This window comes from Odontesthes bonariensis, chromosome 12 (assembly GCF_027942865.1).
Source record: "Odontesthes bonariensis isolate fOdoBon6 chromosome 12, fOdoBon6.hap1, whole genome shotgun sequence".
Classification (NCBI taxonomy): Eukaryota; Metazoa; Chordata; class Actinopteri; order Atheriniformes; family Atherinopsidae; genus Odontesthes; species Odontesthes bonariensis.
This window is the reverse complement of record NC_134517.1, coordinates 29,687,690-29,715,160: the sequence shown is the minus strand read 5'-3', so window position 1 is coordinate 29,715,160 and position 27,471 is coordinate 29,687,690. Positions and strand designations below refer to the sequence as shown.

Genomic DNA, 27,471 nt, shown 5'->3' with positions numbered 1-27,471 from the left:
TATACAAAGATTTTTCATTTCAGTTGGAATCTTTGCATCTTTTGCTGTGTGCATTCAATGAAAACTAACAAACTGAGCTCCTTCCATGTTTTACATAAGTCCCTGAAAGCCAGCTTTACATTAAAAAGTCCAGTTCTAATAAAGCAGACCCCGTACTTTTAGTCCATTTATAGCTCATTTGACTAGGTAAACTATGATGATGGCAAAGAAACCAAATTTTTCTTTCCCATTTAGTAAATCAAACCAGCTGATTTCTGAATTCTCCCTTCAAAGTACATCCAAAAATATGTAAATGGCTAAATAAATAGATATAAGTGATTATAAATGCTACTAAAAGTAAATAAAAGATTAAGTTATGAAAAGAGAATCAAGCAAAATGTGAAATAAATATATTTTTCTGCTTTAATTTAATAACCGCATTCATTTTATTCTTTAATTACTTCCTTTTACATCCTATTGATCTACTCATTACCTCTAAATGTTTAATATTTTCATCCAACCATTTAATCTTAGTAGCATTTATCATCATATAAGCGTATTTATTTAGACATTTACCATCACATTCTGTCACTTTACAACATTAGAATATATTAATTTCACCCCTAATTGTTGTATTGCAACATTACAAGTTTGTCAGTGTTCATAAGTTTATTAAAGGACACAACGGAAGTTCAGCATCACGAGCTGAAAGGACAAGGAAAGTGTCTTTCTCCACAACCTGGCAACCCTATATATATATATATATATATATATATATATATATATATATATAGCTGCTGCCCCCGCGACCCGATCCCCGGACCAGCGGAAGATGATGGATGGATATATATATATATATATATATATATATATTGAAGGCAAAATCTTAAATGAGGGCTGATTAAGACTTTTGCACGTTATTGTGTGCAGTTCACACTAACACAAAGAAGTGAGTATCTTCTTTATACTGAAGACCTCGACCCCTAAATGGAGTTATTTGTTTGGTCACACTCTAAAATGTTTTAAAGCATTGGAAGGTGTAAATGAACTACTAATATTGGCTAAGACTGAGTTTTTCCTCGTTTAATCTGCATCAGTCCTGCCGGCTTTAAGAAGCTGATCACATATTGATTGCATGTGATCGATGAAAAGTGAATAAACGCTTCCACTGATAGTAGCTCACTCTTTGAGTCTGAATCTTTCAAATCTTCTTACTGCAGATGAAACAAAACCCCTAAAAACTACCAAAATCATGTTAAAACTATGGATAAACACAGTTATTTATTAACAGTTACTCGGGGCATTTTGTCCCTCTACGGAAGCCGTAGTTTGTGGGTCGCGTCTTCTTCCGGTTTCTGCTCACATGTCGCAAACAGAGCACTAACAGGGTGGAAGGAGCACATTTCTGAGCAGGTATGTTCCCGGTTTGTTCCCTTCAGCTCAGCTTTAAACACAAAGTCAGCGGTTTGAAGCTTCAGGATTTACACTTTATTTAAATTAGTCACGCGACCCCATGTGGCTTTAAGATGATCCAGAGAAGAGACAAACCTCAGAACTGTCATACCAGCAGAAGTTCAGGCTGATTTCTGATATTAAAAATGAGTCCAACTCTTTTCAGTGGAATTGTTTGCGGCTGTTAAAGTGATGTTTGCATCCACAATCTGCTGATGAACGTGCTTCTGTGTCAGAAGGTTCGAGCTGTAAAACCACAAAGCATTTTATTCAGGGTGAGGAAGGATGACATTTCAGTATACTGCAGATGTGTCTCCATCTCTGAGGGATTGGTTTGGTTTTGGAGCCTGTTTCACTCCAATAAACCTTGTTTATTAACCGTTAACAGTTTCAGGTGTTGAGCTCCAGCAGACACCCGTCTCCCCATCATTCCTCAAGGACCACTGTCTCCTCCTCCTCCTCCTCCTCCTCCTGTGCTCCACCTGTGCTCCATCAGCCATGAGCGACAGTGATGACGATGTTCCCACCCTCTCTGCCCACACCCTGGCTGCCCTGCAGGAGTTTTATAACGAGACCAGAACCGATCCGGATCACAGCACCACGCAGTCCGAACAGTTCGCTGTGGGAGCAGTGGAGGAGGACTGGGTGAGTTCACTGGATTTACCCTGAGTCTCACCTCAGTCTTAAGCAGCTGGAGTCACTAAAGCGGCATTGTTGTGTTTATTTCTGCTGACCTGAGCTGTTGAAAAAGACATTTTACATCTCAAGAGCTTTTATTTCCTGGTTGATTTGAAATAAATAAATAGAAACTAAGTCGAATAAGAAAAGAGTTTGACTCAGATGAACTTATATTTAGGATAAACAGCAGATATTCCCCCTCCATAATGTTTGGGACAGAACGATGGTGGGTGCGTTAAAGCAGCCATGTTTAGTACTTTGTTTGCTCAGCTGGATTTAAATCAGGTGAGTGGCTCGGCCATTCAGAAATGTTCTGAGAAACTCTGCTGCTGCTCAGCAGGATGTTTGGGATCATCATCTTGTTGCAGGTTGAAGCTTTGGAGGCATTTACTGGACCTGAGCAGATCAGATGTTTATATCCAGCTGCCATCAGCGGCTCCATCATCAGTGGAGCTGAGTGAACCGGTACCTGTGGCAGCCATACGTTCCCACACCATAACACCCCCTCCGCCGTGTTTAACAGAGGGGCTGCTGTGCTTTGGATCTTTGGCTCTTCCCGTTGGTCTCCACTTTCTTCCTGCCATCACTCTGATGCAGGTTCATCTGGGTCTCGTCTGTCCAGAACACCTTTTTCCAGAACTCTGCAGCTCCTTTAAGGACTTTGTGGCAAACTGTAATGTGTCCATCCTGTTTTTGTGGCTAACTAGCGGTTAGCATGTAGCACTGTAGCCTCTGTGTTTCTGTTTATGAAGTCTTCTGTGACACACCTGCCTCCTGAGGACAGCTTCTGATCTGTCGGGCAGACCTGTGAGGACTTTACTTCACCACAGTGAGGATTCTTCTGTCTTCCTGGGCCTACCAGTGCATTCTTTCCTCTTAATGATTTCTGTAATCCTAAGGTTTTAACCCGTGTCTCTAATGGTTTTATTCTAGTTTTTCCAGCTTCATAATAGCTTTTGTCCTCATGTTGAACAAAGGCACCGACAGACTGTAGAAGAAAGCCGAGTTATCTCATCCCTGCACTGATGAAACACACCTGAGTAACCACCAGTGTTGCTCAAGTTGCTTGGAAATAGTAATTAGTTTCTGATTACTTGTCCAAGAAAGTAATCCAGTTACTTTACTGATGACTTATTTTCAAAGTAATTAGTTACATTACTGATTACTTTACTTAGTTACTTTTCACAAATTTGATGCACAACCTGAGTACGCTATAAAGCAACAGACCCTTCAGCCTAATTCTATTCTTTCTGCATATTCCATCATATAGAATTCACATAATAGCTTATTAATACACATAATAACAATTATGTGTTTTCTCTCTCAAGCTGTCCTGTAAATGATTTTCTCTGCGGTAGCTTTTGGTCGGTATTTTTCTACGATGCGTCGGAATGATTCAGTCTCCAGTGGAAATGGACAATATGTCCTCGACAATATAGCCAGCGACGAGCTCCTTCAGTTCAGCGGCACTAAAGGCTGATTTATGGTCGCCTACGGAGAGCCCTCTCCATCAACGGAGACCCTCCCGGAGACGCTCTCAAAAAATTCCTATCTGTCGATGCGACGGAGACCGCAAGGGTTGTGATTGGTCGGCTAATAACATCATATCCGGAATCACTTTTCCGGTTTCGCTCCTTCCTCTCAGAACAACAACACCGCCATTTTTGAAAGAGTTTACTGTGTGGCCGGTCAACATTTGGTCAAAGTTATTTGCATTTCAAAATCAACAAGCTCCAACTCCAACAACAGTCTTTCTCTCTCGCTCGCCATCGTTCACTGTGAGGAGCGGAACGGAGCCGGAAGGTGAACAATCAATCAACGACTTTCACGATAGACGTTGCGAGATTGGGTCGTCTAGCGTAGCGACGCCTACTGATCGGGAGGTGAACTGCCTTGCGTATCAGACAGCCCGACGGAGAACTTCGAAAGGACAGAGAGCCTCTCTGTGACTACGGAGAAGCATAGTGAGGCCTTAAGTTTCACATTCACTCAGATTTGAGGCGGAATTTTTCGCTGTAGATAAAAGAAAATTTCTTCCCACGCTGAGTGTGCAGCGGACGCTCATGTTTTTGACACTTTTTACCGATTCAAACTCAAAGTAATGTTGGTTCTTCCAAGCATTAAACGCTCCATGTTATCTCATTGAGCACGTACTGACGTCGCACCGCTCATACATGATTGTCATGAGACAAAACCACGGTTTAGTAACGCAGCCTGCTTGCGGGAAAGTAACAGTAATCTAATCCCTTACTTTACTCGTTACTTGAAAAAGTAATCGGATTACAGCAACACGTTACTTCCCATCACTGGTAACCACAAACACCTTTGTCAGTTTAAGACAAAACCAAATTATTCCCATGATTTTCAATACAGACTCACAATGAATATGAATGAACTGATAAATTGAACATATTTTGATAAAGTAAACTGACGCTGTGTGTGTGTGTGTGTGTGTGTGTCAGCGGATGAGTCAGTTCTGGTACAGCGACGAGACGGCGGCACAGTTGGCAGAGGAGGTCATACGAGAAGCCGGAGAAGGAGGCAGGTAAAACTGCACAACTACACCCAAACATCCACTCGCTTTGGATGCTACTCGGTTATCAGCACACAGCTTGTTTTAAGGCGTCATAAATGCCAAAAAAAGTCAGAATCCAGGAGTCAGAGTGGCGTTGATATCACTATCTGCATCCAGCTCCACTTAAATTCACAAAGAATGGTGGAATGGATGTTTTTATAAGTGTATTTAAAGTTTTAACTCGTGCAAACAAATGTTACATTTTACTGTAAGTATGATGGACGCATTGTTTAAATTTTTTAGATTAAATTATGCCGAATTAGCTACAGACAGCTCCTTTATGCTATAAATGGAGGGAAATCGACGCATATATCACAGAGTGAATTTGATGAGACAAAAACATGAAAACCTTGAAATCCTCAGGCTAATTCTGACCTATCGTCATTCTGCATTATGAGAAGACTATCTCACAAAAACAATCAAAAATGGGGGATTCCATCAGGATCTGGCAGTTACAGTTGGGATGTTAATTCGTCATATTTTACTTTCCAAAAATGTGAACAGATGTAGGCCAAAAAAAGGCTAATTTGCAGCACAGAATGTCTTTTTCTACAGTCCTCATGTACAGGACTTTAACAAATCCTTAAACCTTTTGTTTTGTCATTCTGAAGAACTTTGGAGACCTTCTAAGAGGAAGTGTGCAGCTTTTTGTTTTCTCTACATAAGAAGTCCTCAAACTTTAACACGTTTCTGTCGGCTGTCCCGTTTAAAGGCGACACTAAAGGTGCGCTGCGCTTCCTTCCCTCTCAGAATAGCGTGTGTGAGCGCGCCCAGCGTGTACCAGAAGCTGAAGCAGGGCGTGGTGGACGGGTCAGCCCGAGTGTCCGCCGTCGTGTTGGAGTACGACCGCCGCTTCGCCACCTACGGAGAGGACTTCATCTTCTACGACTACAACGAGCCGCTTTCTCTGCCCTCCGGCGTGGCTCCGCAGAGCTTCGACATCGTCCTCGCCGACCCGCCTTACCTTTCCGAGGAGTGTCTGAGCAAAGTGGCCACGACCGTCAAGTACCTGAGCAAAGGCAAAGTGCTGCTGTGCACGGGTGAGAGGCGGCTCTGATGGTTCTATCAGCATCAGTTTTCCTTCAGTCTTTCTGCAACATGAAATGCAGTAATTAGCTTTGCTTTCTCTTCATCTCTTTGTGTTTATTAGCAGCTGTTTATGCCTTTCTTTTGTTTGTTCTACAGGAGCTATCATGGAGAATGTTGCCAAAGAAGTGCTGGATGTAAAAATGTGCAGCTTTTTGCCCAAACACAACAGAAACTTGTCAAACGAGTTCCGCTGTTTCGTCAACTATCCTTCCCGCCTGCTGTCCTGCTGACGAGCCGAGCCGAACTTCCACCCGATTCGCTCTTTGTTTGGAGCAGGAAGGAGGCCACACATCGGACTTTTCCAGCCGTGGCCGCACGATGTTCAGGTGGAACAGAAACACTAAATCTGGAAATGTTTCGACAATGGAGAAAGAGAGATTTTATTTCTCTAAAATGTGGGAATTTGATGCCTTTTACACACGATGTTAAACTGGAAATCGTTGGATTTTGGACAGTTTCAGACAAAACAAGACGCCGAAGATATTAAAGAGATGTGGGTAATTATAACAAACATGTATCGGATACTAAGCGGCTTCCTCAGTGACAGGATTTCCTGCTGGTTTTAACTGAATCCATTTGGAATTTTTCTTTGTTTTACTTGCATTTGATATACTTTAAAAGTGGGAAGTTTGAATTTGAAAATATATATTTAGACTTCTTCACATTTAACAGCTCAAACTCCACACAGAAAGCCCCAGCTGGGACCCAAACCTGGAACACTGTTGCTGTGAAGCGACAGCGCTAACCACCACACCACCTGCAGCCCGTTTCTCAATGACAAATCATAAATTCAAATTAGATACTGTTGAGTTTCAGGAGGGGAAAAAAAAAAAACTTTTAAATAAAAAAAAATACCAGTAGGTGGCAGCCTTGATCAGGACATTCTGATGGGTGTCTTTTATTTAGCAGTTTGGGTGAACCACATGATAAATATACATGTTCCAATTTATTTAGGGGTCATTTGTTATGCAGACTGTTGGATAAGCTGAGATATTAAAAATCGGTCTCCACCCTCGTACAATGGGGAGTTGAGGTAATAAATCTGAATAATTTCTGGGATTTTCAGCAAATAAAACCACAACTATTTGCAGTTTCGTGCAAAAATAAAGCACAACATATTCCGTCTTTTTGACTGAAGCGGATCCTCTGTTAGTTAAATCTAGATTTTTTTTCCGGACCAGTTTACCTCAAACAAAATGCAAATAGATTCATCTTTATAAAAGGACAGAAGCATGTCAGAAATGACAGTGGACCATGTGAATTAGATCATATGAGATCCTCATTAGCTTTGTATTGATAAGTCTGGCTGCAGCAGCTGTTGACTTCACATCCAAACATTTCATCTTTAGTCAACAATAAGGGTCTGCCGCTTTATGTAAAATCCTCTAAAAAGTATCCCATGTGTTTAAAACCTAGCTGGAGGGGCCCAGTCCTGCTTCCTTCACGCCGTCTTGTCTGCAGGGTAGAGCTGCCGGGCTTTGGGCTCCCTCCTCTCCAGGCTCTGGTTGCTGTTCTGACGGTCCTGCTCCTTCTCCAGCAGCGGCACGCAGGTGCAGCCCACCGCGATGGAGACGTAGATCTCAGAGTAGGAGTGGCGTCCCCCCATACAGGAGCCAGTTCTCTTGAGGATGACGGAGGGGGCGTAGACCGGAGTGCTGCGGTACTGGTTGCTCTCCTCTCCGTACGACCCGATCAGGCAGCCCTTACACAGACAGTAGGCCTCGGGGATGTAGCGGGGATATCTGGTTGGGTTGTATGAAATCCTGAAAAATGGATCCAACAGATGCATCAACAAAAAAAGCACCGACTCTCCTGCTGCTTGGTATTAAATCTCTTGTAGTTTTACAGAGCTCTAAAAATGTATTTTGAGTTCCTGAGCATTGGTTTTAATCATTTAGTTCTCATTCGTTTATCTGTTTCTTCTTTTGTTTTGGCGCACCAGATGATGTGAAAGCAGGTGAGAGAATGAAGACTATAATTAACTCCCATCAGCTCCTGCGCACAGCAGACTTCTCTCTGTTCTTTTTAGGTTTTTCAGTCCTTGTTTTCTTTTGTCTTTTCTGCATCTTTTTAGTTTTTAGAGCTTTACAGGAAGCAAGAAGCTCAAACTGAAGACTCAAACACAAAAAGGTAATAATAGATGTGTAATTCTAATGTTCCTCAACACTTTGATGTATTTGAGTTTGAATAAAGTGGTGCTGTCCAGTTACAAACAGGACTATAGTTCAGACGAGCATGTTAAAATGAACTCTTACTGGTGTTTTCTGTATCTTTAATTTAAAATTAATCCAAAAGAAAAACATTTCAACACGATTTTATTGGAATTATAAATGTGCAGCTTAGCGGTGGGAAACCAGAGGAAGAACGTAACGTTGCACCTGCTCATACCTGTAGGCCCAGGGGGACATGCTGAGCAGGTTGACCGGGAGGCGGGTCTTGCTGTCGGTCGGGGTCCGCGCGGTGGTCGGGCAGGTCAGGTTGAGTTTGTCCTGCGGCTCCAGCTGCAGCGCGTGGTGGAACGCGCTCATCACTCCCACAGAGAGCCGCCCGAACATCTGCTCCAAAATCTCTTCCGGGAGGTCCAGACAAGCCCGGGTCCTGGTGGCTTTCTTTCGAACCCGGACCGCACCTGCCGGCCACACCGGAAACAGTATGGCCAGGTGCATCAGCAGCAGGAGGACGTGGAGCCGACGCGGCATCGCTGCGATCCCCTGGGGACGGTGTTGCACCAAACTGCGGATAATACAGCTTTACCGCCTGCGCCACCGCTGGCTTTCTTAAATTAACTATTATCTGAGCAAAAGTTGCCCTTAATGAAGCAGCTTTACAGGTTTCCTCCCTCTGTTATAATCCTGGAGTTTGTTGGACGCGCTGAACAACCGCCGACACACAAACAGTCCACAGTCCTGACGGTGAAGCGGAGGGGACATGCCAGGGAAATTCCAGAAACATTTTTGGCATAAAACATCCACAGTGTCGCCAAAAGTAATCCCCCCCCCCCAAAAAAAATTTTTTTTTTTAAATAAATCAGAAATTATAAACAAGATTGAAGTACATCTGCTGCTTCCGGTTTAAAAGGAATAAAACGCAACGAAGAGCTCTTTTCCATTCACTTTTCCCCTGCGACGTGTGCGTAAAATCCGTTGGACGCGCACAGAGACGGTGTGACGCACCACTCAGATGGAGCCTAAATCAAACTGAGGCACTGACAGATAAAGCTCCGTCTCAAACTTTTTGGCCACGGCAATAAAAAAAATAAATAAATAAAATATCCCAGCGTTTCTGTGAGCAGCTCTTTGCGCGAGGGGGAGGTTCATACTGCTGGCTGCGCGCGCTCTGCTGCTGGATCCAAACTCCACACTGGAGATAAACTAGAACCCGCCTTGTAAAACTGTGTCAGCTCTGGTTTAATAAAGAAACTATGAAGTCAGAGTCACGCAACCACACATTGATACAAAAAGCGTTTAACAGATAAAATTACTTTGTTTTCTCTCTGTCGAAGGCCACGTTCCTGTCATTTAGTTTAACAGATACTTTAAGAACTACACGAGGCTAAAATCCAGACCCCAGATTACTATTATTCAGAATGCATACATAAAGCAGTTTATTTCTAAAATTCGTGTTTCATCTCCTCCCTGATAGTCTCAGAAAGAAACCAACACACAACATCTTTGGTCTTAAACTGTACAAATATTTCCCTTTTAATTATATTATTAAAAAATAGACAAGAAACTAGCAAAGAATATAAATACATACTAGATTACATACTTTGATGTTCATTTACAGGAGCTGAAATGGTTGGATTACATAACTTTGGTACAAGATGTGGAGGGTTTTAAGGCTCACACGTGGAGAGCATTTAAAAGCATTTGTTTATCTGGAACTGGAGTCCAACACACTGGGCAGCAGTAAGGAAAGCATGTCCAAAAACTGTTCTTTTACTTTCCATAGAGTGCATCAGATGTCAAATTAAAGCCCGTTTATGTTTCAAACCCAGATTGTCTGACAACAGAGCCAGGTCAGCACTGTCCGAACAGAGCTACGCTGCACTGCAACCAGCTACTGGTGGATCACTGTGCATTCGTTTCATGTATACAATTATCTTCCACTCTAAAAAGACCAGTGAGACCCATCAGCTGGAGGCCCCATGTGTTTTTCATGCAGTGACTCAGATGTTGGACAAAGGCGACCTGTCTGAGGAGTCTCTGGACCATCAATAATTTCATTTACGTGATGTTAAAAACTAAAAACAGACTTTTAAAACACACCAGTCCTGCTGAAAGTCAGAAAAACACACCAAGAAAACGTGGTTTGGATTTAAATGGTTCTTCCGTGCGTGCGTACGTTCAATTGGACTCGGACTGGCCGAGGCGTTACACACACTCACAGTTCCTGTTCTGGGTTTTTGACCTAGGAGTAACAGATGCTGGTAACAACAAAGAAAAGCCTCAAGGGATTGTGCACCTCACATTTCTAACAAATTTAAACGAATGTACAAAACACACAGAGCTGTGAATCAGCCCAACGCACCACTTGATGCAGGAGCAACTTGCTGCCAAAAAGTCCAATATTCCAGCTGTCGTCATGGAAACTTCAATCAATCCATCCATGCAGGACTGTAGTAGTTAACTGTGCATGTAAACCAACCGACTGCTTACCAGGAAATGTAAAGATCAGACGGAGATCTGCATTGAAATCGTTTTAAATTCACTCTGGGTGAAAACGTGGTGATAACGCAGTGAAGGCTGATGCATTCACTCTGGGAGCAAGTCGTCTCCCAGCTCCTCGTCTGCAAAGTCATCATCTTCCATGCGCTTCTTGGCGCCTGTCTTCGGTCTTTCCATCTGAGGCCCCAGTGGGTCCACATAGGATGCATCTACACAAGGGGAACAGAGGTTCTGCTGGTTATGAATGTCCTGAACCCAGTTGGCTGAAGGTTACAGTGCATGTTACACTGTGTGCATGTGCAAGCAAAAAGCTTCTTTTTATTAGCTGAATTAGGACACATTTTAGTGTCCTAATTCAGCTCTGTGAGATTCCCTTTACCTCAGATATATACACTTTATAAAGCCTGAGATTAACAATTATAAGCATGAAAACAAAGGAAAATACACAGTAAAGTTATGTATAAGTTATGTATGAAAACAGAATGTGACGCCAGAAGCTGCATTCAAACAAAAAATATCTTAGTGGTGCCTCAAGAGCTTTTCAGGATGCGTCCACATTCCATGAGACGGTTGCATAAAAATCATTTTAAGTGTTCAGTTTGAAAGTTTTTGGTTTATGATCATCTCAGTTTTAAGAGGCTTCTGGGGAATGAGGCCCTGCTTTGACTCTGGTAGAATGTCCTCTAGTATTATGCCAAAATAGATTCCCAATATTCTTTCAAAATGGAACAAATACACGTGTGTGTGTGTGCGTGTGTATAACTTTAGGACCTAATTAAAAGGCAGAGTAAGTGGTAGTGGTAGTCTTTATGCCCTACGACCCAGCAGAAGTGAGTGGTGGTGTATTTCACTGCAGAGACGAAGTGCTTTGCTGGTATTAGCCTTGTTTTTTTGTTATTTTGCTGTGTTTTTGGGGGGTTTCTGAACAGCAACCTTTAGGGAGAGGGTGAGTGGACATCAGCCATGGATCTGTTTCTTTGAGCTTCTGCTGTGAATCGATTGCTTGGTAACATTTTATTTCTCTTGATAACTGCTTCATTCGGTGACTGTGCAGCTGAGTCGAAGAGTAAAGCTTTTTGAACGCAGCATTAAACAGTAAATATAACTTTCTTTGCCTTTAACCCTTAATCAACAATGAATTTAACTGTTTTGAGGACAAAAATATGTAGTAGTTAAATTGCATTTAAATTATTAAGCAATGTATAATAAAAGTATACTTCTATTATCTGTTCATACACTTATGGGTATCCACACACAAATGATCCATTTAAAACTACATCATAGCTTTTTATGTCTCTATATGTTGATTTTTAGAGCCTCATCCTGGGAAAAATGTTACTTTTCTGCATCATTATTCCTTGACTTTATTTTTGAGAGCAACTTAAAATGACTCAAGCAAAAACAATCTGATTGTGTGATCACCAAATGTTTCATTACAAACCTCAAGAACACAAAAGGCTTGAGGATAAAAGACAATTAGCCGGGCAGTCTGAATCATGTAATTAACCACAGAGATGGATACGCAAAAAAAAATAAAAAAAATCTGGTGTCCTTACCGAGTTCTTTAGGGCTGCTGGTTTCGTAGGGCTCATTGGAACCAGGAAGTGACATCATCTTGGCACTCAGGCGCTCTCCTTTAGTGCTGTTGCTGCTGTGGCTGCTGTCTGCGTAGGACACACAAGTGCACATCCTAAATCTGGACCTTTTTAAAACGCAAGTTATAATCTCAGTCAACTAGTCGGACAGGCGTGGAACGGTTCCTCAAAGCTGAATTTTGACCTCAGAAGTGTGGTATAATAACACATTAAAGCTTAGACTGAGTCCTGAGGGCAAAACTTTAAATATGCTACCAAAAAGCCTCACAAGCCCATTTGAATACTTACTTTAACTGAATACATTTTTTTTTCTCCATGTCCAAGAATTGAAAGACACATCATACTTAAAGCCTCTTTAGTAATACACTGAATACCAGCACCAGCTCGGGTCCTTATTACAGCCGGTGCTCTCCACAGGATGCAATAAATATGTTGGAGAGTGTCTCAGATGACGGGCTGATGGAGCGGTTTAGTGAGCTGAAGGACAGTCGTGATTACAGGCCACAGGACCAACATCTGGCTGCCAGGTAGCCTTGGAAACTAAATAGAACAACGGCTGAAAGCTGAAAAACAGGAAGGAGGCCCGATATTCCACCTTCGCTCACGGTCCCAAATATCTCACACGAAGCCTCACAAACTGCCAGCCAACTGAAACCTTTGAGTGGGAGAGTGGGGGGGGGGGGGGGGCATTTTCCAGCAGAGTTTTCCCCTTTTCTTGGCCTGTACACATGACATTTTTTATAAATCAATCCTAAACTAGTTTAAATTTGACCAAGAATACATAAGAAAACATTAAACGTCTCAAAAATCAGTACATAGCGACTCACTTGCCTCAGTCGTTTTACCAGATTTACAAGAAAGAATGAAAGGACACTAAACGTACTGAGCATTTCCAGTCAGGAGCTGCTAACCTGAACGGCGCTTCTCAACCACATAATACTCAGAGTTGCAAATATGCAGACTTTACAAAAAAAGAGGGAAAATTCTCAGGTACACTCGAGGTTTTCCCAGATATCTGGATGATTTTCGCTCAATTGCTCCCCTCCTCCTCGGTGAGAGCGCTCAAAGCAAACATTTCACACAGTCCAACGTCTCAACTGGCCGTCAGAAGGTTTCTGGATCACTTTCACGTGTTTTCACCAACACATTACGGTCTAAAGTTACTCACATCTGCTGTGTGAGTTTGAAAGAGTTGGTTTTAAACTGTAAAGATATTTGCATCAGATAGAAATTATGTAAACTGACACCACTAATGTTCAACTGGAAATGATAGTTTTAGTTCTTTGGATAAGCAGAGAACATGTGTGATTGATTAATAACTGATCAGGTGATCACTGATAACAGCTGTCAGAATAATCCTTTTTGTAGCTTGTTAAAGTGGAGATTTATAAAAGTCTGTAATGAAATGTAGCCAGAAAGCCCAAAGTTTCACAGTCTCCTTGTACACCATTAATCAAATACATGTGCCTCAAAATACAAGTTCACAACCTGCAGGTTTCAGGTTCGTATGCTAAGGTCATAATGTTACATACCTCTCCCCGAGTCCAACAGGGGACTAAAGCGTTTAGACTCAGACGGAGTCTGAGGTGCTGAGCAGCAAAGAGGAAGCAGCAGATGAGAATACAGATGCGCCAGAGAAGCAAAGATGCAGAAAAGACAAAAGAAAAACAAGGACTGAAAACCTAAAAAGAACAGAGAGAAGTCTACTGTGTGCAGGAGCTGATGGGAGTTAATTATAGTCTTCATTCTCTCACCTGCTTTCACATCATCTGGTGCGCCAAAAGAAAAGAAAAGAAAAGAAAAGAAACAGATAAATGATAGTGTTGAACTAAACGATTAAAAGCATTGCTCAGGAACACGAAACACATTTTGTTTCTTTGTTTTAACAGATCCAGTTACGCCTTCTTGGACAGCTACGCGTTTGGATAATAAATAAGAGTTTTTTAAATCTAATTTTTCAGGACGCAGCCCGGTAATGGAAGTGTTGGCGTGGTGAGGCAGCATGCATATTAACTGGTGACTGATATCTCTATACCCAACTATACTACAGGATCCTACTGGAGACAGCTGCACAGCAAAGCAAAGAAAAGCTGGGCTGTGTTACAACTACTGGCAACTTTCTAGGTGTCTGGGCCGCATTTGAAGACTGTTGATGGGCCAGCTTTCCGGAGCCAGTGTACGAGTCTGTATTTGTTGTGGATCTGTAGTGAAGGAGTGCTAAATGTGTCAGTGTGCAGGGGACCTTTTCATCTACAGGATAAGGAGCTCTGTACAGCACACTTTTGGGGACTGTGTGCTGCTAATAAATATACCTATAAAGCCAAACTTCTTGGAAGAGAGGAGTGCAGGTGTTGAGACAGCTGCTGCAGTGCGAGCGAACAGCACAGAGGAGAGAGAGAAGTGGTGACACATGGAAACAAAACAGAATGCCATGGGAAAATAGATGATAAATGTAACGTGCTGACTTGCAGGTTTGTTTCAAGGAAGTATTGAGGTTTGAAATGCAGCCTTGCTCTTAAGAAACATCTGATGTTACCCAAAATGTTGAACAGTTTAAAGCCCCTCTCCATTTGTTAAAACTTTTAGAACAAACCTCGTCATTCAGAAACAAACCGGTTTCTTTGGAAAAGTTACGTATGTAAACACACACATCGTTTTTAACTTTTTTAATTCTTGTGTCGGGACCGAAATAAGCCGGTAAGACTGCGAAGGAGCCAGTCCTGTCAGCTAGTGGAGGGTGAAACTAATCAAGACTGGTAAACATCTTAATCTGCCTTCTGAAAACCTAAATAATGCTTTTACACCACTTTTGAGAAACCTGGAACCTCAGGTAGTGTACAAACCTTGTATAATAGTGACTTACCACCGCTGCCTGCGCTGCCCTCTCTGCCTTCTCTCCGACCTCTGGCACTGCTCTCCCGTCCGGATTTCACCCTCTGTCATATGAAAGAGGGATAAGAGTGGAAAGGAGGATTAGGGAACTTAAGATTTAGGTGCAGACAAGAACATGAATAACTCAGAAAAGAATTCTTAACAAAAGCAAGTCTGTTTGACATTAATAAACATAATAAACACGCAAACAAATCAAATGGGATTACTGGGCAGAAACACTATAATGTTTAAATTTTAGTGGTAAAGTTAAAGAAAAAATGTATTAAAATGATTTAATGAATATTACGGTTTCATTCAAATCATCCAATTTAACTCCTCTTTTCAAGCACTATGTGTGCACATGAACCGGATTAGTTGTTCCTCATTCAGTTTAGAGAATCTGGGGATTAATGAGTCAACTCTCTGGCTCTGTCACTCTGTCAGGCTGTCGCTCTGGTCCAACTTAGTCTCTGATTTAAGACCAGCTGGTTGTGATTCCACAAATTCCTCCTCCCGATCTTGTCCTGGCTCTGATAAATATCTCCTCGGGACCAGGATTATCCAAATGATGCAACATTTGACGCCTTTGGATGATATTCTTATCCAGCACTAAAGATAATAAATCCCAAATATGAGATCAGATGTTCCCGTTCCTTTGGAATCACCACCTAACAGGGAATTCCAATGATTTCACTCGGCAGTTTGTGATATTAAAAAATAGATAATAATGGCTGAATATGGATGAAGAAGAAAATTATTATATTTTAGATGTACAGACTGATATCACAAATGTCTAAACCATTCAGATGCAGGTAAACTTCGCCTGCTAATCAAAAGATATGGCTCCATGATGCATCAAAGATTTATTGGGGATGAGAAAAGAGGGTTCACTGCATCCTTGTCTGGTTATATTAACCCTTCTGTCTTTTTAAGCCACTCTCGGGATCAGATCCAGATCCAAACACTAAAGAAGTTTTTGAAAGACGTTGGATTGGTGACAGCTGTTTAGCATCTGCTCTTCTATCAACACATTCCGATTCATGGAAAAATCAACAGAGGTGAGAAACCATCTGTTTTCAATCAGCGTGGTCATCAGGAGCAGGCGACAGAGCACCATGACATGACACAGGTGATGAAAATGTGATTAACGACGGGGCAGGACAGCTCTGTGATATACAACTGCAAAGCAAGCGAGACATTATTCAGGCAGCATGATGTTCAGATTATTCAAATGTACTCAATTATGTCATCAAATGAGGCTTTTATTAATGGAAATCCCAAGAGGAGAGCATATTTCTTCTGACTTCTTCTACTTGCCAAGTAGTTGTCCAAAAGATTTGAGATTTTATCTCCACGTTTGTTAATAAGATCTTTTTTGTGTTTTCTCTTAAAGTCGTAATCTTTAAATCAAGGCTCTTCTGCTGTCTGCCAACTACACCATTTGTCTTGCTATAAAACATAGAAACCTTAGAAAGCTTTAGAAAACAGATGACACAGCAAAGTGGCATTTTAAAAGTCGACTAAAAAAAAAAAAAAATGAGTGGCACGTATACCTGCTCTCTGATCTCCTTCATCTTCTCCACCTTCTTCAGCTTGGTGGCGTATTCTTGGACTTCTCTCAGTCCCATATCAGTGGAGAGCCTCACCAGAAAACGCAGGCCTTAAAAAGAAGCACACGGAAATGTTTGTTTTCTTCCTGCAGTGGATCATCTGCTGTTGTTCAGGACTGCTGTTGAAAAATGCTTGAAACAAAACAGCATGAATTACATTCCACATTATCTGGAAACTTGCGGTGGATCTCTTTATAGGTTTCCAAAGCTTTCTGGTAGTTTCCTGAAATGAAAAAAGAAGACGAAGCCTTTCACTGAACTCTGCTGGTTTACGTCGTAAATGAGCTTTTATAACAAATGTGATGAAAAAGTAGAACAAATGGAGTGTGATCCTCACCGCTTCTCCTATAACAGCTTGCCATGATTAGCTGCCACTTCACCTGAGTTGGTCTGAAGAACACACCAAAAAAAGTCATCCAAGCTTTACTAAACAGCCAAGGTTCCAAATTAAGCTAAACGTAATAGTCTTTACTGAACAAATAACACGTATAACATCTGAAAATGTTGGCAGCGCATTCAAACAGGGACAATATTCACATAATGAAACAAATGTGATACAAATGTTGCTTCTGCCATCACTCCAGAAGAGCTTGTCCTGCAGCGACGTCAGATTGTTTTTTTTCAATCCAAGCACATCCCACAGATGCAATCAGTGCCATCAGGGAATGCCGCTGCTATGACGGGGCGTGTGAAGTCTAAAACATTGTTAAATAGGTTTTAGACATAAAACATAACGCCGCCTTTACTGGTTCGCCTTCCTCCATGATGCGTCCTGCTGCCAACTCAAGCAAGAACTGAATGTTAACACTATAATTAGATAATCAATGTTATTCACTTCAACATTCAGTGGTTTGAATTTGCAGTTACATGCTAATCAAAGATAATGAATAAATTAAATTAAACCTCCTCTAAAGATGCCAGTTCCAGATAAGAAGAGGCTCTGTGGCTGTCGGAACACTACTGGCTTTACTGAAAGATTTAAATGAAACATTAACATCTTTCGTGGTAAAACTCAAAGAAAATCCAACTCAAAGCCCTTCAAACAGTTCAGAAATCTATGCATGTGGGTAAAAACCAACCTATGTGGCCTCTGATCTTATCCCTCTCACTGATGGAGTCATTTTGTTGAAAGAAAGTGGAGGATAACCTAAAACTTTATTCATTCCAACAAAACTACATGTACAAAAGTGCACACATGGCCTGGGCAGCCTTTAAAAGTTTATGCCCTTTTCATGTCACTGTTCACCAACATATCGCACACTGGAACTATAACCAACTACTATTACAGACACAGATGGAATAATTGGATTTCTCTTGCAAATTGGTGACATATGAATGAAATTGTTATTTTGATTTGCACTTATAACGCCACAAAGTGGAAACTTACTGAATGAGTATGGCTCTTTCAAAGTACTGAATGGCCTTCTCACAGAACTGCGTCTCGATGTAGTACGCACCGAGCCACATGATCACATCAATGTTGGAGGGAAAGTACCTGTAAGACTAAACAATAACAACAACAACAACATCTTCAGAGAACCGAGGTCCGAAATGTTCAGCTCGTCATTTACTGTGGAAAGAGAATAAAAAGCTTTTATTTCTGCCTCATACCTCGCAGTAGTACTGGAAAGCCTGAGACTTGTCTCCCTCGTCGTCGTGCAGCTTTCCCAGTTTGGCCAGTGCGTGCGGGTCAGTGGGAGTCACGCTGATGACCTGCATCAGCCACTCGATGGCCTGTTGAGGATCTCCCAGCTGTTCGTAGCTGAAACCTACGCGTCAAGGACCAACAGATGCTTAAATTATGCTAAACAGAGATGCAGGTTTGAATCTCTAGATGATTACAACCTTCAGGGCAACATCGTCAGATTTAAAGTAGTTTGAAACTGTTAACCCATGCCACCCACAGACGAACGCATTGAGTAGGATACAGGTTGGCCAGCTGGTACATGACTTGAGCACTGTTCCTCAGAATGGCATGAAGTTTCAGGAAGCAGTCCAAGGCTTCCTCCAGGCGGTTCAGTCTCTTATAGGTCAGACCTAGAGCAAGTTAAAGGAGGAAAATGATCAGTCAACTTTGGCTCTACAGTGCCGGTAGCCTTTAAAGGGATAGTTCGCCTCTTTTGTCATGAAGCTGTATGACATCCCATATTAGCAATATCATTTATGAACATCTTCTTACCCCCTGCTGCGTCCTGTGAGCCGAGTTCCAGCCGAGTTTTGGTGTTGACGAAGGTAGTCCGGCTAGTTGGCTGGGGCCACAAAAATAAAGCGATTTGCTTCTCAAAACAATATGCGTTCAAAAGAGTAATACATTTGCATCACAAAATCGTCCCTCCAGAAAAAGTCAGACCTCACATCGCTTGGCGCTATTTTCTCTCTACCTTCATATCAATGCGTTCAGCCACCAGGCGATAGGGGACTGCTGGGTCTGCTCTTCAGTCTGCACAGTTTACAAATCCCGCATTGATATGAAGGGAGGCAACGCTTTATTTTTGTGGCCCCAGCAAACTAGCCGGACTACCTTCGTCAACGCCAAAACGAGGCTGGAACTCGGCTCACAGGACGCAGCAGGGGGTAAGAAAATGTTCATAAATGATGTTGCTAATATGGGATGTCATACAGCTTCATGTCAAAAGAGGCGAACTATCCCTTTAAGTGGGGCGTTACATTTACCCTCCCAGTTATCCATCAATGCTCTGCGTTTACTTTGAAAGAATTACCCAGGTTATAGAGGGCCTCGGTGCATGAGGAATCATTCCTCAGGGCTTCTTTGTAGAATTCTGCAGCCTTTTCATAATCCTGTTTGACAAACACAGTGTTCCCCTTGTTGATAAGCGCCGCAGGGTTGTAACGATCTGCGTTCATGGCGAGTTCTGCATATCGGTCAGCTTGGTCATAGTCCTTCTCCTGTAAGAGATTAAAAGGTTAGAGAGGCAACACTGGGTTATTCACCCATCCTTTTACTGCATGAGCAAGCATCAAGTCGGGGGTGGCAATGGAAACCTTTATTAAGTGATTAATAGACTCTTACCAAGAAAAAGAGGAACGAGAGATTAGTGGCTGCAGCGCTCTTCACTCTGCTGTCTTTCTTCTCAAATGTCTTCAGTGTTTCCACCGCCTGACCACACATAATAAAATGCTGACAGGGAAACACTCTGCACTTGATCTCCTCTAATACACGAGCATGCTCTCAGTAACATTATGTAACAATACAGCAAAGGTACGAGCAGATTCCCCAGGTAGGTAACACACCTACAAACATAAAAACCAACATTAGAAGAATAAAAAAATCATTTATAATCAGTATCATTTATAGCCATTACTCCAAAATGTGTACATGATAGTAAATATAAAAAATAAATTAAAAAAAAACTGTAAAATGTGTGGTGACACTTTTACACTTTTTTTGACAAGGCTTTTTGCATCTAAGCATCTAAGTACAGTAATTATATATTGACCAACCACTAGCTCAGCTACAGCTGAGCAAAAATAATGCACATTTCATCACCACCACTGTCTTTAAACAGTGTAAAGGCACAACACACATGCATTAGATCTAAAGCCTGATCATAGAGGCCACTAAGCTACCGAAGCTATAAAACTGTAACTACACTCCATTTGTTTCTCTTTATTTTCTTTTATGTATTTTTAATGCTTCTTCCACTCCCTGCTGCAATGCTTTTATTTTATGTAAAGCACTTTGAATTGTTTGTACATGAAATGTGCTATACAAATAAATTTGATTTGATTTAATACACACACTTGTGCCATTCTTCGTCATTAATCCTATACGGTTAGCCACAGAGCAGCTCATCTGACACAGCTGCACTTTCTTCAGAGCTCGGTATTTATCGGTATTAAAGAAGGTAATAATTTCCTGTTTGCACAAAGATTTTCCTCACAGCTCAGCTGGTTTTGCTTCTCCAACTTCTGTTGGCAGTACCATGGTTAGATAGTCACATGTCAAGGGCAACAAAGCAACACAATCTAAATGTGATCATGGAAACAGAGGGCAAACATACCTCAACCTTAGGCATGCAGATGGGAAGGAAATAAGACAAAAGTAAGAATGGAGGGCAATGAGAGTGGGAAATGTTGAGTCTGATCAAACAGAGGAGAAAGGTGACGTACAGAATATAAACAGCAATGAGATGTACAGAGCCATTTTGTTATAAAAATTAATAAACGAAAAAAAAGAACATTTTGTATAAACAACTCTAATCTAAATGTAAACAAGATCTGGCTCAGGATGTTGTTTACATCCTGAGCCAGATGTAAACAAAAGAGCTCGACAGCCACTTGGTCGAGCTCTGAGTCTGCGCTGCGCTACGTTCTGAAAGAACATTTGATAACTGAAGGATGACATCTGTACCTCACACTCCTCTGCGACCACTGTGGCCTTAAAATTGACCAGACTGGGCGGCATCTTACAGACACACTCACCTGGTTGAAGTCCTTTTGTCTGAGGTAGGTGATGGCTTTGTTGATCTCCAGATCGTTGGCAAGCTCAACATACTGAGAACTCTTCACCATGTCCACACACCTTAAAACAGCCATGAATGTACAGTCTTTATGCCATGCATTCCATCATTTAACGGTCAATGAAGTTACCAAGGGATGAATAACGGAACAATTATTCACACTGGAATTTAATTTCCTTGTTAGCATATTACTTAAAGTAAAACCGACACAGTTACTGGGATAAGAAGACGTGTTTTAACTCAGGCTGTGATCCATTTCATACTTTGAAGTTCTTACAATTGTTCTTATTTCTTACAAATGAATAAAGAATGAAAAAAAGCATTAAAAGGCAAGTTAAAAAAAACTAGACATTTTTGAAAAATGTACTCAAGCTGAAGAGGTAAGTAAAATGAGAATGGAAAGTGAGATTGAAAGTGACTCCTCTGCGATGATAAAGATTCACTCCAGTGACGAAAGGGAGTCTGCTATGAATCCCAGCCTGTAAAAAACTCGTTTTAAATCATGTTTTAAGGTCTCACTGAACTAAAATGGTACGATGAAACAAGCAAAAACAGCCACAAACCAGTCAAATCCACCCGCAAAAGAAGTCTCAATGGATGGGGCGATGAGCTTGGCTGCCGTCATGATGTACTTCTCAGCCAGGACTTTTCTACGAAACCACAGAAACAGGAAACAAGACAATAATTAAATAGGCAGTAGACTCAGTGTAGTGGTTTGATAAGGTAACATATCAATCATGTTAATTGCTTCGTGTTGCACATCATTTTTCTTACAAATCTCTCTCCATCTGGTGTAGTTTGTCGTTCTTAATGGCCTCAATCACCATATTTGTGCTGGTGTCATCCTGAAAGAGGCAAATGGACAGTAAGGGCACCAAATCCATGTCATCTCCAACACTGTACTGTTGAGTCGAGACAAGTCATTTCTCAATCAGTGAGAGGTTGGAGGACACATGATCAACAGAATTGTTTTTTTGGGTTAATGCATCCACTGAAAGCATTTAGTAAGAAGGTAAAGTGTTGTTTTCAGTAGTGGAACAGAATGAGAATGGAATAAAGAACAGAAATATTCAGTGTCAGGGCAATCAATATACACCAACTCTATGACACCTGATAAAGGCAAAAAAAAAGGAAATAACCTGTTTTTTTACATTCATATAGTCCATCACTATAACTCACATTAGATGGGATGTATTTGTCTTCATCATCGATGCCCAGCGGAACAGAAATGAGCTTCTGAAAGGCCTTCTTCATCCTCTCTCTGTCACCGATGGCGTAGTAGCACAGAATAAGGTTGAAGCCAGTTTTGACGTTGGGACTCTCACTCATGATGTGCTCGAAAGACGTTATGGCGTCTGAATACTGCCCCAAGCGGACGAAGACCACGCCGATATTCTGCATGATCTTGATCCTCATTTCCTTGTGAGTGTTGGAGATCTGATCCAGGGCCATACGGTAGAACTTGATGGCTTTAGGGTAGTTCTTCTGTTTGACGTAGATGTTGGCCATGTTGACCTTCAGACGGCCTGAAGGGCAGCACATTTAGTTTAAGGGAAAACCTGAATAAAGCATCTCTGTTGAAAGATATGCCATCAAGTCATGCTAGAAATCAACCCCATCGATAGATAAAACGGGAATAAAAATAGGCATTTTTCAAACAACCTATACACAAAGACTTTTGTAATCGGATATTCACATTAAAAAGACCACAAACAGATGTATAAACAATAAAGAAAAATAGCAAAACAGAAGGAACAATGACTGGCTTCTCTCAGACATCAACAAAACTGACCAATGAAAGCATGCTGGTGTTGCCCAACAAAGTTATGGAAATGATCCCTTACACAACATATACAGTGTCATAGAGATGTGGGAAAGAAATTCCCAACATCATCAAACCATTTGACTTAAAGCCTACAGCTGTGTGCAGATACATGTCAGGCAAAATGTTGATTTTTTTGTTATCAACAATGTGTTTCGATGATAAAAAGTTATACTTTAGTGCAAGATCAGACAGTCAGGAAAAAATCTGTTTGCTTTAATTTCATAAAAAAAACAAACAAAAAAAAAAAAAAAACAGGACTTTCTGATAACAGCTGTCACAGTGTAAACGCATATGCAGCGAGTGTGAAGCCGGGCGGCATCCTCACCTGCATTGCTGAACATCTTGTTCTTCACAATGACCTGGTAGCTGTTCAGGGCCTCTGGGTACATTTCATTATTCGCATACTGGTTGGCAAGGTTGAGCAAAACCTGTTCATAACAAAAAGAATCAAATATCTAAAAGCAAACTTAGAATGATAAGAAAAGAGAAAAAAAACAAAAAAAAAAACAAAACAGACAATAAAGTCAGAATGTGATTGACAGAGAAAAACTTAAAATTTCAGCTGATCTTAGTGAGCTGGGCCTGCTTAGCTGATTGCTAAAGTCCACTGCCTCTGAAGCCAAACATGTGCCCTGCTTTACTGTCTCTCCCTACAATGTGAAAAGAAAATTAATGCAAAGTGAAAAACAGAAATAAGATTCAGCATACAACAAGAGCAACATGGCAAATGTTATGTTTCAGTGACAGCTACACAGAACCAAGTAGTAATGGCTTTTCTCCAGGACCCCTGGATCCCCCTCACTCCCTGCCAACAAGCCTGTGTGCACATGCACATCAAAAGAACAATAAACATAAACTACTTGAGCTTGCATTCCCCTGATGTTCGAGTTCCCCTGACACAAGGCGATGAAGTCTTTGACAGGTAGCTGTTTCTATGAGGTACGTCATTAAAAGGCTTCAGTCAGATGTTTGCACACAATTACAAATGAGCTCAATGAAGAATTATTTTACACAATAAACATACCTCTGTATGCAACATCAAGTCATCGTCACACAGACTTTTGATTATACAGTAAATCAGTCATGATTTTTATAAGTACAAATTCAATTTTGACAATATCTGTGGAGCGAAGCTCTGTGATCTTTGGCGCCCCCTTAAGGAGGGTGAGGACCCCGCGTTGGGAAGCAGTGGTCTCAAGCCATCGAATAACCAGAAGGCAATAAAAGGTACAAAACAGGTGATTTTAAATGAGAAGTGTCTCTTTCAATGTATTCTGTTTTTAAACTAAAAATATCTGCTCTCAAGCTCTTCCTACCAATGCAACAGAATGTGAAAAATTTAGGAAATCACTTGTGCTGGAAGAGGTACAAAATAGTTTCGTCTGAAGGGAAGAAGACTGACCCAATTAATAAATTACATCACAGCAAATCACAAATAACCACCAATAAATGCAAATATACAAGCTAATTTCTGGCTTTAAAGGTGTGTTTTTTAGTCCATTTTAACAACAGAAGAATTTAATCATTTTATCTTCAGTGCAGAATGCAGAAAACTGGCCTCCAGCAGTTTGACTTACAGAGTAGGTGAGATCTAAATTAATGTTGTCTGCATTGCCAGACTGTTCCCGCTGTCTGACCAGCGCTCGCTCCTTCCTCCCCGCCTCTTTGGCTTTTTCAAGAGCCTGCAGAACCACATCCCAGACACACAAGCGCAGATCAGCAGTGGTGACACCAACATCCATACCAAAAATAAACAAAGAAAAAGTATCATTTGTCTGATAAATGTAACAAGTTACGTTTAAAAAAAAAAAACAGATTAATGCTTTGGTTGTACTAGATTTCTTATGCGTTTCATCACAAATTACAAACTCAGGCTTTTGTAATAAACTTAAAGAAAACTTCCCAAGTGCATGATTTTAAAAGAATGCTTAACACAGTTTTTAAGATATCTTACCAATGACCAATTTTAGGATTACCCAAGTGGTAAGTGAGCTAAAAGTTTTATTTATTTGAAAATTAAAGGGCCTTTCTATCACACTTTAGCTGCAGCAGCAAAAGAAAAAATAAACTAACTTGAAGCCAAATCCGATAGTCAGTATTATTTTACAGTTTGTAATAATAAAGAAAGAGTCGGAGTCTGACCAGCTGTAAGGCGCCCATGCTCTGTGCCATGCAGCTCTCTTCTATCAGGTCATTCACTTTTTTCTCCAGGATCTTGATCTTCTCCTCAGGCCTGTGAGTCCACAAAAAGAAAAATGTGATATGAGAGTGAATGTTGACTGAAACAAACCCTCTCTACCCACTTCACAAGATGCAGCAGCTTCAAGGTAATTCAGAAATATCTAAATGTTAGAATAGTGACAGGAACATATCATCACTGCATTAGGAGAAAATGGATGTTTTTCCCAGCTAACATACAGATCTGTCAGACCAAAGTTAGTAATATGTTACTTATTTAACTTACTTATTCATGGTACTTTGAGTTCTACTTTGCCCTGGTTTTCAAAGACCAATCATTGCAAAACTCTCGACATATAATGTAGTATAAATACCTCTATGCAGATCTTTTCCTCTCTAAAACAGACAATTCACTTTAAGGAAAGATGACTCACGTGTCCTCATTTTTTGCTTCAAGTGGAGGTGCGGGTCCCCTGGACTGGCCCAGAGGGTCAAAGGTTGAGCCTGGACATACAAATTATCACTGTAACAGGATTCCATTGTTTACATAATTACAATTTGATCGTATAAAAATCAGAAAATGCTCATAAGAATAAAATGCTATAGTCTTCCTTTTTCAAAATTGGACTAAAATTTAAGATAAGTCTGCTATCTATCAATGCTTTGGCTCAACAACTTTGCCTACTTTGGAGGTATACTAAACTCCATACAAACAAAGTTAACCTTCACCAAGTGGTAAATCACATCAATACTAAGACAATTTCTGTTCGGGGGTCCTTTAAACTCACCACGTGTCATGGAAGAGGTGTATCCCGCCGCTCTGACAGCAGTCATCGGTCGGGATGCTCCATCCTGTCAACATGTAAAAAGACCAGAGTGTTCGCTACAGACATTACATTTTCCACATATGACAAATCAAAATGTCTGCAGTGAAAGTCTATTCTCCTCACAAATAAGAGTTATTATCAAACATGACATAACATGACATTATGTGGAGCAGTATAGAAAGTAGACAAGCAGAATAAAAGCTATGCAGATCATAAAATTCCAACTTGACGGGTGAATCTTCTCACCAGCACAGCTCCGGTCATGGGTCTGCCCATTGAAGAGGCCAACGGGACCCGAGACTACATGAAACAACATGTATGGATTAATGCGTTAGCCTTATAGTTTTGTTTAACATGCAGATGGACAAAAACACAGTCATTCATTAAGGCACATTTAATGTATTGCCTTGTTATATTAGATTTTGTGTAGCCTCCGTTTCTTATCTTAAACATGTTTTATAAATTACAATGAAAACAATAATTTTCTACAGCTGCATACTGTTTCTCCAACCAGTGAATTAACGTGTGAAATTTACACATTAACGTTATAAAGTGTTTTCTCTGAAGAAAGTCTGTAGGATGTTATTTTGAATACAAGGTCACTTGAACAGAAGATTTTAAAAGTTCTGTAAATCAAGGTCTCATTCAAAACAATTGAGTTTAATGGTACTTACACCAAAGGATGTAGCTAAAGGTCGAGCTCCCATGGCAGTCCCTGGAAACTTTGCAGTCATCTGGATAAAAAAAAAACACACAAGCAATCCATCAAGGGAACATGTCCCCATCCCCTGTTTTCGGTAGGTAAATCCAAAATTAACTAAAAACTGCCACTATTTGTTAATTCAGCCGCTTACAAAAACATACTCAGTTATATTATAAATATGGACTAGACTCAAATGTCCTATTAAAGGAATTAAACTGACAGTCTGCACTTTAAACTTCATTATACGACTTATGAATGAAAGATTTTCACAAAAAAAGCAAACAAACAAAAACTGAGTCAGCATCCAGGTATTTTCAGACCAAACTCTATCATACACACTCAATTGCACTGAATATAAACGCTACTTACAGGAGGTCTTCTTCCATAACTTGTCCTAACTGCTTGTTGGAAGCCCGCGTCATTCTCCAACTCCTTAAGATTTAGTAGGGGAAAAAAGAGGAAACAAAGAACATTCTTATTGTGTACATATTATCTAGTTTAAAAATGGGCCCCTGCCACCTGTAGTGTTGCCGTTATGAATATTAGTTCTACGTTATGGTACCAACGGCTAACGATATCTTGCTAATTTCGCATAAAATTAGCGGTCGACTCACCTCAGAGTCCAACGTGGGATTATAGTCGTTGTAACCTGAGTAAAGATCATCCTCATCTCCAGCCAGGTGCACATTTTCCATCTCTATATCACTGGAAACAAGCAGCTATCTAAGCAAATTATCAGAGAAATTAGTTTGTTGTCGTTTTTCGGCTTTAATCCCACAATTCAATGCGGTATGGGTGGGCTCATTCTCTTTCCGAACTTCTAATTGGTTACTTATACGTCATTCATCCTCTAGTATTAACAGGATTGGTTGAAGATGATCGACCCGTTGCTAGGTTACAAGTATAAGCTTAAACCTAACTCTTTGTCGTTTTCTTCACAG

General features: G+C 40.9%; 3 protein-coding genes across 6 annotated transcripts; 1 reads left to right on the top strand and 2 right to left on the bottom strand.

Moving 5' to 3' along the window:
* The first annotated feature begins 1,892 nt into the window (after positions 1-1,892).
* On the top strand, positions 1,893-8,764 carry eef1akmt1 (EEF1A lysine methyltransferase 1). Of its 2 annotated transcripts, XR_012772563.1 has the most exons (5): positions 1,893-2,076; positions 4,572-4,654; positions 5,435-5,724; positions 5,870-7,903; positions 8,168-8,764. XR_012772563.1 is itself a non-coding variant. In XM_075480064.1 (4 exons), exons 1-4 carry the CDS (start codon positions 1,930-1,932, stop codon positions 6,001-6,003), a joined length of 654 nt encoding a protein of 217 aa, XP_075336179.1. In that variant the 5' UTR covers positions 1,893-1,929; the 3' UTR covers positions 6,004-8,764. The 2 variants fall into 2 exon arrangements, 1 of the variants encoding a protein (XP_075336179.1); XM_075480064.1 differs by having other exon boundaries at positions 5,870-8,764.
* On the bottom strand, positions 6,502-9,118 carry il17d (interleukin 17d). Its single transcript, XM_075480065.1, has 2 exons — positions 8,162-9,118; positions 6,502-7,536 (listed from the first exon to the last, which is right to left on the bottom strand). The coding sequence occupies exons 1-2, from the start codon at positions 8,470-8,472 to the stop codon at positions 7,215-7,217; spliced, it is 633 nt and encodes a 210-aa protein (XP_075336180.1). The 5' UTR covers positions 8,473-9,118; the 3' UTR covers positions 6,502-7,214.
* Positions 9,119-9,443: 325 nt separating this feature from the next.
* ift88 (intraflagellar transport 88 homolog) lies at positions 9,444-27,310 on the bottom strand. Of its 3 annotated transcripts, XM_075480061.1 has the most exons (26): positions 27,145-27,310; positions 26,900-26,962; positions 26,502-26,561; positions 26,074-26,127; positions 25,789-25,852; positions 25,435-25,504; positions 24,965-25,055; positions 24,400-24,504; positions 23,148-23,250; positions 22,177-22,523; positions 21,772-21,842; positions 21,561-21,647; positions 20,960-21,059; positions 19,548-19,634; positions 19,237-19,423; positions 18,445-18,553; positions 18,128-18,278; positions 17,904-18,019; positions 16,854-16,906; positions 16,674-16,739; positions 16,460-16,566; positions 14,899-14,971; positions 13,790-13,804; positions 13,568-13,624; positions 11,997-12,104; positions 9,444-10,649 (listed from the first exon to the last, which is right to left on the bottom strand). In XM_075480061.1, exons 1-26 carry the CDS (start codon positions 27,223-27,225, stop codon positions 10,528-10,530), a joined length of 2,547 nt encoding a protein of 848 aa, XP_075336176.1. In that variant the 5' UTR covers positions 27,226-27,310; the 3' UTR covers positions 9,444-10,527. The 3 variants fall into 3 exon arrangements, with proteins under 3 accessions (XP_075336176.1, XP_075336175.1, XP_075336178.1); XM_075480060.1 differs by having other exon boundaries at positions 13,568-13,804; XM_075480063.1 differs by lacking the exons at positions 13,568-13,624; positions 13,790-13,804.
* Positions 27,311-27,471: the final 161 nt, after the last annotated feature.

Bases quoted from the DNA above. Each gene is read 5' to 3' on its own strand.
- eef1akmt1 (XM_075480064.1), top strand. From the start codon at position 1,930: ATGAGCGACAGTGATGACGATGTTCCCACCCTCTCTGCCCACACCCTG. The intron at 2,077-4,571 runs GTGAGTTCACTG...TGTGTGTGTCAG, and splicing joins GAGCAGTGGAGGAGGACTGG to CGGATGAGTCAGTTCTGGTA. The intron at 4,655-5,434 runs GTAAAACTGCAC...CTTCCCTCTCAG, and splicing joins GAAGCCGGAGAAGGAGGCAG to AATAGCGTGTGTGAGCGCGC.
- il17d (XM_075480065.1), bottom strand. From the start codon at position 8,472: ATGCCGCGTCGGCTCCACGTCCTCCTGCTGCTGATGCACCTGGCCATA. The intron at 7,537-8,161 runs GTATGAGCAGGT...TCCATTTTTCAG, and splicing joins ATGTCCCCCTGGGCCTACAG to GATTTCATACAACCCAACCA.
- ift88 (XM_075480060.1), bottom strand. From the start codon at position 27,225: ATGGAAAATGTGCACCTGGCTGGAGATGAGGATGATCTTTACTCAGGT. The intron at 25,505-25,788 runs GTGAGTTTAAAG...TTGTATGTCCAG, and splicing joins CACCTCTTCCATGACACGTG to GCTCAACCTTTGACCCTCTG. The intron at 22,524-23,147 runs GTGAGGATGCCG...GCTGCCCTTCAG, and splicing joins CAAGATGTTCAGCAATGCAG to GCCGTCTGAAGGTCAACATG.